Source organism: Camelina sativa, chromosome 11 (assembly GCF_030686135.1).
Source record: "Camelina sativa cultivar CO46 ecotype springtype chromosome 11, ASM3068613v1".
In the NCBI taxonomy this organism is placed as follows: Eukaryota; Viridiplantae; Streptophyta; class Magnoliopsida; order Brassicales; family Brassicaceae; genus Camelina; species Camelina sativa.
The window spans coordinates 42,967,391-42,981,687 of NC_141890.1; the positions used below are offsets into that span (position 1 = coordinate 42,967,391).

The 14,297-nt window shown below is 31.4% G+C and overlaps 2 protein-coding genes across 2 annotated transcripts; one reads left to right on the forward strand and one right to left on the reverse strand.

The window, feature by feature from the left end:
• Window positions 1-7,465: 7,465 nt before the first annotated feature.
• Window positions 7,466-8,657, reverse strand: LOC104728827 (ATP-dependent DNA helicase PIF1-like). Its single transcript, XM_087472948.1, has 4 exons — window positions 8,511-8,657; window positions 8,145-8,412; window positions 7,959-8,055; window positions 7,466-7,841 (listed from the first exon to the last, which is right to left on the reverse strand). Exons 1-4 carry the CDS (start codon window positions 8,655-8,657, stop codon window positions 7,466-7,468), a joined length of 888 nt encoding a protein of 295 aa, XP_087329074.1.
• Window positions 8,658-10,458: 1,801 nt separating this feature from the next.
• LOC104725760 (scarecrow-like protein 8) lies at window positions 10,459-12,844 on the forward strand. The gene has a single exon (XM_010444475.3). It carries the CDS (start codon window positions 10,708-10,710, stop codon window positions 12,733-12,735), a length of 2,028 nt encoding a protein of 675 aa, XP_010442777.1. The 5' UTR covers window positions 10,459-10,707; the 3' UTR covers window positions 12,736-12,844.
• Window positions 12,845-14,297: the final 1,453 nt, after the last annotated feature.

Genomic DNA, 14,297 nt, shown 5'->3' on the forward strand with positions numbered 1-14,297 from the left:
TTGTGGTTCAAACCTTTTCTTAAAAAGTACATGAACAAACCCATAACTCTTAGTCCCCAATAAACCATTTTTTTTCTTTTTAATCCTTTGTTTTCTGAAATATGTCCTTTAAATATTAAATAAGCAGCTTTTGGATTTTCGATAGGGCCAACTTAAGTTGTTTAAAGTGGCAATTTGCTTCTACAAGTTTGGAGGGCCCCTTGATCTCATAGGCAATTTGAAACCTATATTTTCCCATCTATATTCTTATGTGTCTGTATATATTACATATTGTTAAAGACTTTGGCAAAGTTATGGAAGGTAGGGCTATTATAAAACCAATTATTTGTTTGAAAAAGTACGAAAAAAAAAATGAAGAGCTTTATAAAATTCGAGATAGCTTAATATATGAGGATTAATACAACTATATTTTTAGTGCCGGCGATCTTCTTTTCGAACTTAAAGGTCAACCTGGTTATGACCATAATAAGAACATAATTTTCGTGCTAATGGCTCTAAGAATAATTATTGCAATTGGAACCATACAAAAGTGACGAATATAACATATAATTTAATACGGTTTGCCAAGAAAAAATAAGAAAAACGTTCTCTTAGACATGTATAAAACTCAATTTTTCATATTTCTTATTTACGACAAAAGAAAAAAAGTTAAAGAAAAAAAGAGTTTAACTTACTAGAAATAAAAAGTTGTACTGTGACAGTGTTTTATGTTTTATCGGAAGAGGTAAAAGAAAAAACAAATGGTACGAAACGGAAACATCGCACTTGCATGTGAAATATGATGCTACTCTGAAACCCAAGTAGCTTATTTTGTTAGTATTATTTTTTAAGTTCAAACCAAAATTGAGTTCTTCGTTTGTGTTTTTGTCACACGAGATTTCCTAAACATATGTATAACAGTACTAGGTAGATAGATTACATGCAATGCTATGGTAGAGTTGGATTTGTTCATTCTTTTTTTGTAAACTCATTTCATTTTTTTAATTTTATTGAGGAGAATTGTATTTTAAGATGATGAAACATTAATCAAAGTTATAAATCAATAGAATTAAAGATTAATAAGTATTACAATAATTCTTATCTACGTTTATAAAATTAATTATATTTTAAATTAATTATCACTAGAAATAATTACACAGTATTATAAGTGATTCAGTGATAATTTTGAGTATCAATTTAAATGTAGATATCAAAATACAATTAAAAATAAGTGTTGTGTATAAGTATATAAGATCAAATATAATATTTTTTCGAAGTTACGAACGGTGACATATAAAAATGCGTTGAAGTGTGGTCTATCTATATTATTAACATTTTGTAACCATTAAAAAAAAAACTATTTGTGAGGCGGTGTGGAACGGTGATGTGCGGTTCAGTTGTAAAGCAAACTTTGTTGTTATGTTTTTGCATATCCAAATCAAGACGGTTCAAGTATGGTCCATATATAATTTTTAGGTTTTTTTTTAAGCTCATCATTTTTGAAAACGATTGTAATTATATTCTAAATAAGAATATTCCAGTTACTTGAATTTGAAAAAAGATTAATCATAATTTGTTAATTATAATATCTACACAACAATTATTATGACCGTCATTAAATTTTGTTTTGTTCGATCTATTTGATAAACCGTATTCACCTTTTATTCGTTTAACTCATTTGTGTCTCATATTTCGGTATCATTATTTTTATCTATTTCTCTGTTTGAACTTTTGTGATGATTGGAATTTTTTCATTAGATACTTTTGTTAAGGAAAATGATTATTTAAAACTAAAAAGTATACTTTTCAAAATAATAAATCTACTGTGATGAATTTATTTTTTAAAAATTTACAATCAACAACATAAAATTACAAACTACCACTTGTTATATCATTGTGTGCGAGAAAAATGGATATTTTTTGTTTGTCAATTGAGCGACAACAGGCTGGGACTCGATTCCTGATATGATGGTGCCTTGTGCACTAAGGACTTATCTTTGGTCACTGCACTAAGGTCACTTCACAAATGGATATTATTTGAAGTTATATTTCTTAAAGTTTATTTATTTTCAAATAAAAGAAAGTTTGTATTTTTCATTATTCCCTTTTATAATAAAACGGAAGTACACAACATTGTTTTGTAGACCATATAATTTTAATAAATTAGTTACAAATAGGTAATAGATTAATTGGTTACAAGTTAAATAGTGGGTGCAACCTAATTTATTTTTGAAAGATTTTATTACTAGAGCACGTTGTTTCCAAAAATCTTAAAGATAATATGCTAAAGAATTATTTTATATCATCTAACTTACCATATTAATTTTTTTTATTAAATTATTCATCAAAGAAAATTCTTTGATATCTAACTTAACTAATGATAATTTGTTAATTATCATTTTACTTCATCTCTCATTTGTATATATGAGTCTATTTTGTGAAACAAATAAATTATCATATTATTTATTATAATTAAAAATAATTTTATTTCGGGATATACCATAAGTTGAATTTAAAAAAAAATATAAGTTGTTCAATCTATAAAATATTCAAGCTTTAGTAATATTATTCTTTAAAAATAATATCTATTGAATTAAAAATTTTACTGAGTAACGGGTCAAAAATTGATATTTAAATTCAATTTCATAGTTTTTTGTTGAATTTTATAATTTTATATTATATAATAAACGTTAAATAATTTATTTTGAAATATTTTTAAAATATTGAAACTTGATATAAAAGTTAGAAACTACAAACACTCTAAATTGATTTGTTATAGCAATGTCAATAATATGTCAATATAATATAAAATAATTTCAAGAAACCAAGAATATTAAAAAAAAAGTATAACAATATATTAAATTACTCATAATATAATAACTAGCTTTTAAAAAACCAAATTTACAAAATCATGTTTTATAATGACATTCAAGTCATGATGTAGAATATACATTGTTGAAATAACTTCACATACATAAATTAATACAACATATTAAAATTTTATTTTAAAATATAAAATATACAAAATTTTGTATAAAATAAAATTTAACCAGTGTTATAGCACATGTACTTATCTAGAATCATCTATCTTAATATTTTTGGAGGAAAAATTCTTGGATTCACCCCTAGGGGTGAACAACTAGCATTCACCCCTTCTTAATTAACCAATCAAAATACAATAATATGATATGTCATATCATATTTAAATAAAAAAATCAAAATTAAAATTAAAAAACAAAACAAATTAAGGAAACAAATTATGTAGGTCTTTTATTAAGGAAATTATGTCGGTTTAGTTTTATAAAAGAAGATTAGAGTTTAAATATATGTCGGTTTGAGTTTATAAAAGAATGGTTAGGATTTAGATTTTATAATTAAACAAAATTATATGTCGGTTTGGGTTTACAAAAAAATGATTAGGGTTTAGATTTTACAATTGAACGAAATTATATGTCGGTTTGGGTTTATAAAATAATGGTTAGAGTTTAGATTTTACAATTAAACAAAATTATATGTCGGTTTGGGTTTATAAAAGAGTGGTTAAGATTTAGATTTTACAATTAAACAAAATTTTATGTCGGTTTGAATTTATAAAAGAGCATTTAGGGTTTAGATTTTACAATTAAACGAAATTATATGTCGGTTTGGGTTTACAAAAGAGTGTTTAGGGTTTAGATTTTATAATTAAACAAAATTATATGTCGGTTTAAGTTTACAAAAAATGGTTAGGGTTTAGATGTGATAATTAAAAACTGTAATATAATATTAGAATTAACAATTTTTAAATTGATTGATCTACATAAGTTGTTTCCTTAATTATGATTTGTTTCCTTAATTTAAAAGGGATGAATAAGAGAGGTTCACCCCTAGGGGTGAACCCAAGAATTATCTTTTTTGGAGTACATTTTTGTATCATCCTCTCTTATCTTTGTATCCAAACAAGTCTCAACTAAATTCTCTACAATCCTTATAACCAAACACAATCATTTCCTTATTTGATAATATTAATTTCCTAAAATATATCTATCTAATTTAAATCAATATGTTAGATTAAAATATAATTATCTTTTCATTTTTATTTAATCTTATATTTAATTATTTTAATTACTATTTAATATATAAAGTTAATAAAATTTTAGTTTTTTTTAGCATATAATGTTATTTGAATTATTATAAACGGATATATATTAAAAATTGTCTTAGGATATTTGTAACCAAACAAGTATATTCGGATATAGATTATTTCACATTTGAGTTATTTTAATATATAATGAATATCTATGTTAATATTTTTATTAATTACTGTGAGAACACATATATAACAATGTAACATTTATATTAAAAAACTTAAAGAAACTTGATCTATTTATAATATATTCAAAAGTTTATTTTTAAAAATTGCTCTGTGGTGTACCACGGAGTCAAACCTAGTTGTAAATATTGTGGAGAACATTTGTTACCGTAATGTTGACTAATATTATTATTACTCGAATGCGCAATTTAGAACATTTATTCATTTTAATTAAGAAAAATACTTAGGTTCACCCCTAGGGGTGAACTTTTTTATTCACCCCCTCTTCTCTCAGCCAATCAGAACCTTCCATCTAATATTTTATTTAAAAAATAAATCAAATTTAAATTAGAAAGCAAAACAAATTAAGGAAACAAATTCTGTATACTTTTAATTAAGGAAAGTTAAATATTGGTTTGGTTTAGATTTTTAAAATTAGAACAAAATTATATTTCGGTTTGGGTTTACAAATGAAATGGTTAGGGTTTAGATTTTACAATTAAAATGAAATTATATGTCGGTTTGGGGTCACAAATGAAGTGGTTAGGGTTTAGATTTTACAATTAGAACGAAATTATATGTCGGTTTGGGTTCACAAATGAGATGATAGGGTTTAGATTTTACAATTAGAACGAAATTATATGTCGGTTTGGATTCACAAATAAGATATTAGGATTCACATTTTACAATTAGAACGAAATTATATGTCGGTTTGGGTTCACAATGAGATGGTTAGGGTTTAGATTTTACAAGTAGAACAAAATTATATGTCGGTTTGGATTTATTAAAAAGCGGTTTAAGTTTTTAATTTTATAATAATATATACAAATTTTATTTCCTTATAAAGGGGTAAATGAAGGGGTTCATACTTAATTCAATTACTGTAAACCCAAGTATTGTTTTTTAGTTAATATTTATCAATGTAAACGCTTTGTAACAAAAATATTCAATTACGGTAACAAAAATATTCTAGAAACCTATCAAAATTAAAAGATAGAAAATAAATATTCCAAATGCAAATGCAAGTAAGTGACCGACACGTGGTAGATAATACTAGCGAGATTACCCGGTAATTTTGTTAAATACATTACAAAAAAAAAGTTTAGAAGAAAAAAAAAAGAAAAGAAAACAAAGGCCAAGTATAGTATTGAAAAATATTTTGAAAAGACAAAACTCCAAACTCAGTTACACACACCAAACACAGAGTTTATAACGTAACAGACTGTGATCACAATCCAACGCCACAGATCTATCCAAAAACAGACACGTGTCGTAATCATACCCCATGGTTTCGTAAATGACAGAAAACATTCGGTTAGAAAACGGTGAAAACGAAAACAAGCTATTTTCCCTTCACAACTATCATATCAAGCTAGATAGATCTCAAACTTTGACCAAGATCTAGATATACCTGAGAATAAAGTTCAAAATCTATGTCCCTATAAATTAAAAGTTTGAAACCTAAATCTCCATATATATGTGTTACATCGGTTTAAGCTCTAAACCAAGGCCAAACCATCTATTTTCAACAACAAACCAAAATAAAACAAATTAAAAGTAAAACTAGGATATGACCCGAATATGGGTCTTCTTTCACAGTTTGAATCTTTTTCCATTTTGAAATTTGTGGTTTCTTGTTGTTTAAATTGAATTGATATACTGATATATCTTGTTTTCCTTTTTTTGTTGATTTGTTCTTAAAAAACAGTTAAACAAATAAAGAAGCCTAAATAAAAGATAAGAAAACACAACTCTTTTGAATTCTGTCTTAAATATACTCTGTTCAATTCGAAACCCTAATGGACATGATTTCTTTGAATTAAACGCTCATTGGACTTGCACAAATTAGACTGAAGAAGGACTATGAACATACTGGTGTATTGAATACCTTTTGCTTTGCAAATGGTTTGTAAATCAATAGAAAACAAATCAGTTGTGGTTTGACACCGGGTATGTTCATAGTCCTTCTTCAGTCCAAAAAAATATAATGTCTACTCTAAAAAATATAATGTCTACTCTATCTATTTCCTTTGCTAATTATACTTTTTCCGTTAGGTTAAACTACCTTATAAAATCTGAAGTGGAGTAAATAACAAATCTCCACACAATCCTAGTAACTTACGCTGCTTGTAAGTTATTCAAGATTTAATTACATCATTTTTGTTTCTGCTACTTTTGTTACTTAAATTTTTTTAATGTTAGTAGTTTCTGTTAGCAGTTTGATTGAAAAAATATGATATCTCCTCATATATATTCTAAACTGTTCTGATTTGTTCTTAAAAAACAAGAAAACAAATAAAGAAGCCTAAAACGAAGATAAGAAAACAAAACCTTTTCGAATTCTGTCTATACACTCTTTGTTATATGGTTTTTGGTCATTATAGATGTTTTTGTTTTGTCTCGACAGGCTAAAATTCTTTAAATTAGACATTCAGTGAACTCAACAATTGGATTGAAGAAGGAATGTGAACATACTGGTGTATTGAATACCTTTTGCTTTGCAAATGGTTTTTAAATATATGGTAAGAAAGCAAATGAGTTTTGGTTTAACACCGTCTCTATTAATCATTTTCTATTAACAAATCTAATATCAAATTTGTTTATTTCGCATGGTAATTATGGCTTTTGCGTAAGTTTAAATTATTTGGTAGTTTCGGAGGTGGAGATTAGTACCAATCACTACACAATCCTAGTAAGTTAATATCCTTGTAAGTTATTCAAGTTTTTATTCGACATCATTGTTTCTGCTGGTATTGGTAATTGGTTGTTTAAAGTAAGTCGTTTATGTTTTCAAATTATAAAAGTTAACAATAGTCTTTATTTTAAAATTCTATTAAAGAAAAGTTTCAATAGTATGGAAAAAAGTTTGAGACTAAACCTAGTGCTGACACAGTATGTTTAGTTCAAACATAAAAAAACCATACTAAATTATTACTGTCTCATCATAAATTTTCAAAACAAAACGTTGCCTATAAAGCATACCAATCCACAAAACTCTTTCACTCATTTAATTTCTCCACTTCACCATCCTCGTCAGTCTTTTCCTCAGTTGTAAACTTCCTGTTATTATAACACAGCCCAGAATTAAGTTTTCATAAACACAGTTTAGAATTAAAGTACATAATTATCTATCTATAATAAAAGTGAATGAATAACAATTACCTTCGGAAACGACTTTTTCCTACTGAAGGCGACTCATTTCAAATTCTGAAACACTTCTTTGAATACGACGTTCATTGTTTCCTTCTGAGGTTTTCCTTCTTTATCTACTATCAAGATCTTCAATCCTTTCTTATTAGTCACTCTTGAAACTGCAACATAAAACTGACCATGTGAAAAACATGGCCTCGGCAAATACAATCCAACATAATCCAAAGACTGTCCCTGACTTTTGTTAATAGTCATTGCAAAAGCAACAACCAAAGGTAATTGTCTTCGCCGTATTTTGAAAGGTAGTTTAGTATCTGAAGGAGTGAGCAATATCCTTGGAATGAGCACTTTGTCACCGACTCTGTCTCCTGTAATCACAATCACTTCCAAAACAAACTCAGCCAATTGTGTGATCTGCAACCTTGTTCCATTCATTAACCCTCCTCTTGGATCTATATTCCTTAACAACATTCATTAACCCTCCTCTTGGATCTGCAACCTTGTTCCATTCATTAACCCTCCTCTTGGATCTCGTTACCTTGTATCTCGAAGGATGACCTCTAATCTCTTTTTGGGTTTGTCATTAAGTTCTGAGGTTTTCATTTCGCCACACGAAACAACCTGTCCCACAACATCTAAAGAAGGAAAAATTATGTTATTCAGGTAATAACATAGAATAGTAATTCAAACCATTAATATATTACTAAACCATATATTAGCTTACCAATTAGAATATTTTCATTCAAACCATCTTCAGCTAGTATGTTATCGAATGAAGCTAGATCCAAATAAAAATCATTCGAAACAGAATCACATCGGCTTATGATTGTGGAGTTCATGATGGTCATTTTGTATTGATGCTTTGTTGCCCGGAACATCCCCGTTGATCTTGACAGCTGGAAGTTCTCAATAATTCGCCAATCACCAAAAACAATAAGTCTTTGGTGTTTGTTGAATTGCTGCTTCTTAATAGTAGCATGAATAAGGGAACCCTATAATAACATAATTAAAAAAACATTAAAACATTAGTTAACTTTCTTGTTTGAAGTAAATATGTTTATAAGTTCTAAGGAGACATCAAGAAACTTACTTTAAAATCAGCCAAAATCATTTCTATAGTTTCTCCTGCGTATGTCGTGTATTGTTTCCATGTGTGGACGATCCTGACTCTGATCTTCCATGTTGTCTTGTAGGCTTTGAGATCCGAAACATGTGTGAATCCATTCATCACAGCCATGACTTGCTCGAAGGTAAATTTCTATTCTGCTTCGTATGTTTGATGAGTTTTAAGATTTGCAATGTATTCTATGGTTTATATAGATATATGAAGTTGGGTTTGGTTTAAAGGTAGAATATTCAATGCAATGAATATAAGATATTCTGTTGTTGATTTGATTTTGGGTTTAATGCGATATAGTATAATAAGAAGCGGGATTCGATATAACTATTTTTGTTTTAAGTTTTGATTGTTGATAGAAGCTCTTAAATAAGTCATTATAAAAGGTAATGAAATCGTAATGGTTGTTGTGATTGTTTGATAGGAGAATATTTTTGATTAACTGTTAATATTTGCAGTTAATGTTTTGATATGATCTTGATATGGGATTTTAATTTAAGAATTAAAACTGGTTAGTTGCTATAAACAGCATTTTCCGAGTAATCAGATTTTTATGGGGCTTTAATGTGAGAGTATTGATATGGTTGTTTCCTAATTCTCTGGTATAAATTAGCATTTTGTATCTCATCTATACTATTAATTTGCTCACAGGTATATGAGGAAGAATATGTTTGGATACACTTCTATCTTAAACAGGATCCGAATGAGATTCTCCCAAACAGTTATGATCCGCGTCCTATATACAATTAAATTTACCTTATTGCCCTTAAATTTTTTTTCCTCTTCTTCCTTTGTTTGCTCGTAGGGTCAAATTATGGAATTTTTTGGCAAAGTTTTTTTTTCTGCTTTTGTACTCCCCAATTAATAGTATAGAAAATATACTTTAGATTAAAAATAAAAGTAATGGGGTAAATTAAGAATACTTTAGATTTTAGAGGGTGTGAAGTTGTAAATCTGAAGAAGCTAAGATTTTACGTTTCTGAACTTGTTATGCTCTCTCCGTCTCCTCCGTCGTCGTCTTCTTCACCAGCTCGCGTAGATACAACCACATAGCATTGTCTTAGTCAACCGAGACTCAATCGTCTTAGTCAAGCGAGACTCATTCTCGAGTACATGAATTCACCAAGCATTACGAGCTTTACCTTATCCGTCTTCAATCTCTGATTAGGGAACTCGACGATGCTCTCCGATTTGAAATCTTAGATCTGTTCGAAGTTATTCATCTCTCTATTTTGTCGTCTTCCTTCTCTGTTTCTCCGCCGCTGATCAATAACCGTCAGTTCCGTCATCAGATCTCCGATTTTGGTGATGTTCATAAATCATAAGTATTCTCGTTTCCATCACTTGTGGTGTCAATCACAATTGGGCTTGGAGGTCTACGATGATTTTTTATTTGGCATAGTTGACTGTTCTTTTATCAAAAACTGACTTGATGTGGGGAAGAAGGTGACGAGGAAAAGAGAAGATCGGTTGTTGTCGAGACTCGAGAGGATTGGTTTCGAGAAAATTGGCTTGGTTTTGTAGTTAATTAATTGTAATTTTGGGTTAAAATCGTTTTACTTTTGGTTTATTATTGTTTTAGTTGGTTAAGATTTATTTGGTACATAATAAACCGATTAAAACCATAGTTTATGGGGATTTAAATCTTGTAATATTATTTCAAGGAGATTTAGGTTTCGAACTTTTGATTTATGGGGACATAGATTTTGAATTTTGCTCTCAAGGATATATAGATTATGGTTAAAGTTTTGGGTCTATTTAGTTCGATATGATAGTTTTTAGGGTGAAATAACTCGTTTTCCCGACAGATGCAAGATGCAGGAGGTGTTTGAAGGAGTCTCAAAACAACGAATCCTTCACCGTCCGATTAATTTCATCAAGGGTAAAAAACATAAATCTAAATATCTGATCCAACGGTCGTAAAGCCACTTACTCTTTTCCTTTTATATATTATCGTCACTATCACCTCAAAATGCCATAAGAGAAAGCAACTCTCCTTCTCTCTCTCTCTCTACATTTTCTCAGAGACAGAGAGTATCTAATCTCTCTCTTCTCTCTTTCCTTATTATTTATCATGCGTTTCGTCAAAATTCAGTAATATTTTTACAATTTTTGATCTCTTTCTTTATTTCTCTTATCTTCTTAAACTTTTGAGAGGAAAGAAAAAAAAATGTCATCTGGATTTCCCGGAGGCGGTGGTGGACCGGAGTTTTACGGCGGTGGTAGATCTATGATACATGGAGGTCCTGGTACTGTAATCAACGTTGGTAGTAATAACAATAATAATCCTCAACCGACGTATAGGAACCAGATTCCTGGTATTTTTCTTGATCAGATCGGGAACAGAGTCGCCGCCGGTCATGGATTCGCCGGGAAACGTACTTTAGCTGATTTTCAAGCGGCTCAACAGCAACATCATCAACAGCAACAGCAGCAACAACAACCGTTTTATAACCAAGCAGCTCTCAACGCGTTTCTTCTAAGGTCCGTGAAGCCTAGGAATCATCAGAATCATCTTCAATCTCCGTCGCCGGTGATCGATCTCACGTCGTTGAATGATATGAGTTTCTCTCAGCGTTACGGCTTACCGGTTCTCAGGTCTCAGACGACGCAGCAGCAATCGGATTTAGGTTTATTTGGTGGGATCCGAATGGGATTCGGGTCGGGTAATGATAATAACAATTACATGACGTTAACCGGTGTTCCTTGTATTGAACCGGTTCAGCGAAACCGGGTTCATGAATCGGAGAACAACAACAACATGTTGAATAGTTTAAGAGAGCTTGAGAAACAGCTTTTAGATGATGACGACGATGAGAGTGATGCACAAGGAGGAGGTGGTGGTGATGATGACGTGTCAGTTATCACTAATTCAAATTCTGACTGGATTCAAAATCTCGTGACTCCGAATCCGAATCCGAATCCGAACCCGTACCCGGTTACGTCTTCTTCACCGAGCTCTTCTTCTTCGTCCTCTTCGCCTTCTACAGCTTCCACGACGACGACGAAGGCATCGGTATGTTCGAGGCAAACGGTTATGGAAATCGCGACGGCGATTGCGGAAGGGAAGACGGAGATAGCGTCGGAGTTACTAGCGCGTGTTTCGGAGACGCCGAGTTTGAGGAGGAACTCGGAGGAGAAGCTTGTGGATTTCATGGTGACGGCGCTCCGTTATCGGATTAATAATAATAATCCGGCTGAGAGATTAGCTTCTCCGGCGACGGAATTGTACGGGAAGGAGCATTTGCTTTCGACTCAGTTGCTTTACGAGCTCTCTCCTTGTTTCAAACTCGGTTTCATGGCGGCGAATCTCGCAATTCTCGACTCCGCCGGAAACAACGACGAAGGGGTCATGAACCTCCACGTCATCGATTTCGACATCGGAGAAGGTGGACAATACGTTAACCTACTACACGCGCTGTCCACGCGCCGAAACGGTATCAATCAGGGGCAGAAACAGAGTACGAAGACTCCGGTGGTTAAGATCACCGTCGTAACGAACAGCGAGGGGTTTGTGGTCGGAGACGGAGGGGAAGAGAAGTTGAAAGCCGTTGGAGATCTGTTGAGTCAGCTCGGTGATCGACTCGGTATCTCCGTGAGTTTCTACGTGGTGGCGAGTTTAAGACTCGGTGATCTGAGCCGTGAGTCGCTAGGATGTGAACCCGACGAGCCTTTGGCTGTGAACTTAGCTTTCAAGCTTTATCGTGTTCCAGACGAGAGTGTATGCACGGAGAACCCGAGAGACGAGCTTCTCCGGCGAGTGAAAGGACTTAAGCCGCGCGTGGTGACTATAGTGGAGCAAGAGATGAATTCTAACACGGCGCCGTTTTTAGGGAGAGTGAGCGAGTCGTGCGCGTGTTACGGTGCACTTCTTGAATCGGTGGAGTCGACCGTTCCTAGTTCGAATTTGGACCGTGGCAAAGTCGAGGAAGGGATAGGCAGAAAGCTGATAAATGCGGTGGCGTGCGAAGGAATCGATCGGATAGAGCGGTGTGAGGTGTTCGGGAAATGGAGAATGCGGATGAGCATGGCGGGGTTCGAGTTAATGCAATCGAGTGAGAAGATAGCTGAGTCGATGAAGAGCCGACTTAGTAACGGAAAACGAGTTCACTCGGGTTTTACCGTCAAAGAAGATAACGGAGGTGTGTGCTTTGGTTGGATGGGACGGACCATCGCTGTCGCATCCGCTTGGCGTTAACTTCACATTCTCTGTTTTTTTCTTCTTCTTATAATTACCATATTATTATAATTGTTGTTATTAATTTTCCAGGATATTTCTGATATTATAATCATTGTGATTTTCCATTTTCGAAAAGTGTATTAATATATATATATATATAAAAAATGGAAGATCTGAGAAGGAAAAAAAAGGCAAGGTAGGAATCTTTATGTAACAAAGAAAAAAGGACTTTTGTCATATTTTTACTAATAATAAAAGAAAGAGTGATTGGGTTTTATGGAATTTTCTTAAGGTTATGTGTATTGTAATAATATATCTTTGGAATGAGATATTACAGAATTTATGCCCTAAAAAAGATAAATATCTAAGGAAATTTTGTACTAGAATCTTGCAGGTGTGGCAATAAAAACTTGACAAAAATACTAATGATTCTTTAGACATTATTATTATATCTACTAATTATTTTTTTTTATTAACAAGCAAGCAAAATAAACTACATGGCATTGTAACTTGTATTTGTATGTATGCGTGTGATAATTATGATTGGACTTGGTTTTAACGTGAGTGAATATGTTGGTGAGAATATAAGAAAACAATATTTTAACTTCTTTTTTTGGAAATTAGACGAAACAAAAAATATGGTGACTTTTATAGTCATGGACCTCATTGTTCAATTATTTTAACACTAATAAAAAAAAAAGTTGGCGATGGATGGGTCCATTTCCCATGGCATTCGATGTTCTCTTTCATACTACTATTTAGTAGTATTTAATTTGTGAAATTCTCTATAGAACGATTTTTTCTTTACGCGAGACTTGTAAACTCCGTGTCCTTGGAATATTAATTTAATGCATAGTTTATAGAAAACTAAACTTGGTCATTAGAGAGAAAAGATAATATTATTATTGTTTGGTGCAAGCTGTTTGCGGCTAAATATAAGCAAAAATCTTTTTTGAAAGACCTCTTTTCTTAAATTAATCACTTGTTTGGTTAATTAAGACGATTACTTTCTAATATACGCAACTAATACCGTGTTGAGCGAGTGTTTTGATTGGATTTTCGATCTTCCTTTTCCTTTGCCAACAATATCACATAGATAGAATCTGAGCCATAAAGATGAAAATTGTTGATCAAGCATTGTAATGTAATAATACCAAATATATATAAGTGCTGGCCTAGTGGGTTAGTGTAAAGAGTTGGTTTCCTATATCATTAACGATTTATGAATAATCCATGTTAGTAAAAATATCATAAATTTATCTTCTATAACTCCAACCGAGTAAATCAAGTGTTAAATAAGTGAAGTGTTTTATGATGGAGACTAGAAAAAAAAAATCATTTATTCACCCTTTATTCAATTGAAATGGCGTAACACTTCCAGGTCCTATCTGAATTTGTGATGTAACCAACTTTCACGATGACGACATTACATTAGATGCATTTTCATATGAAATAAATGAGTAGATTGAACTTTCTATTCATTTTCTTACAGAATTTTAATGAAGAAAAAAAATAATTAAAATAACTGTGAACAGTTCATTTATGACAACTCACAGATCTAATGCAATATACGTTTTGGT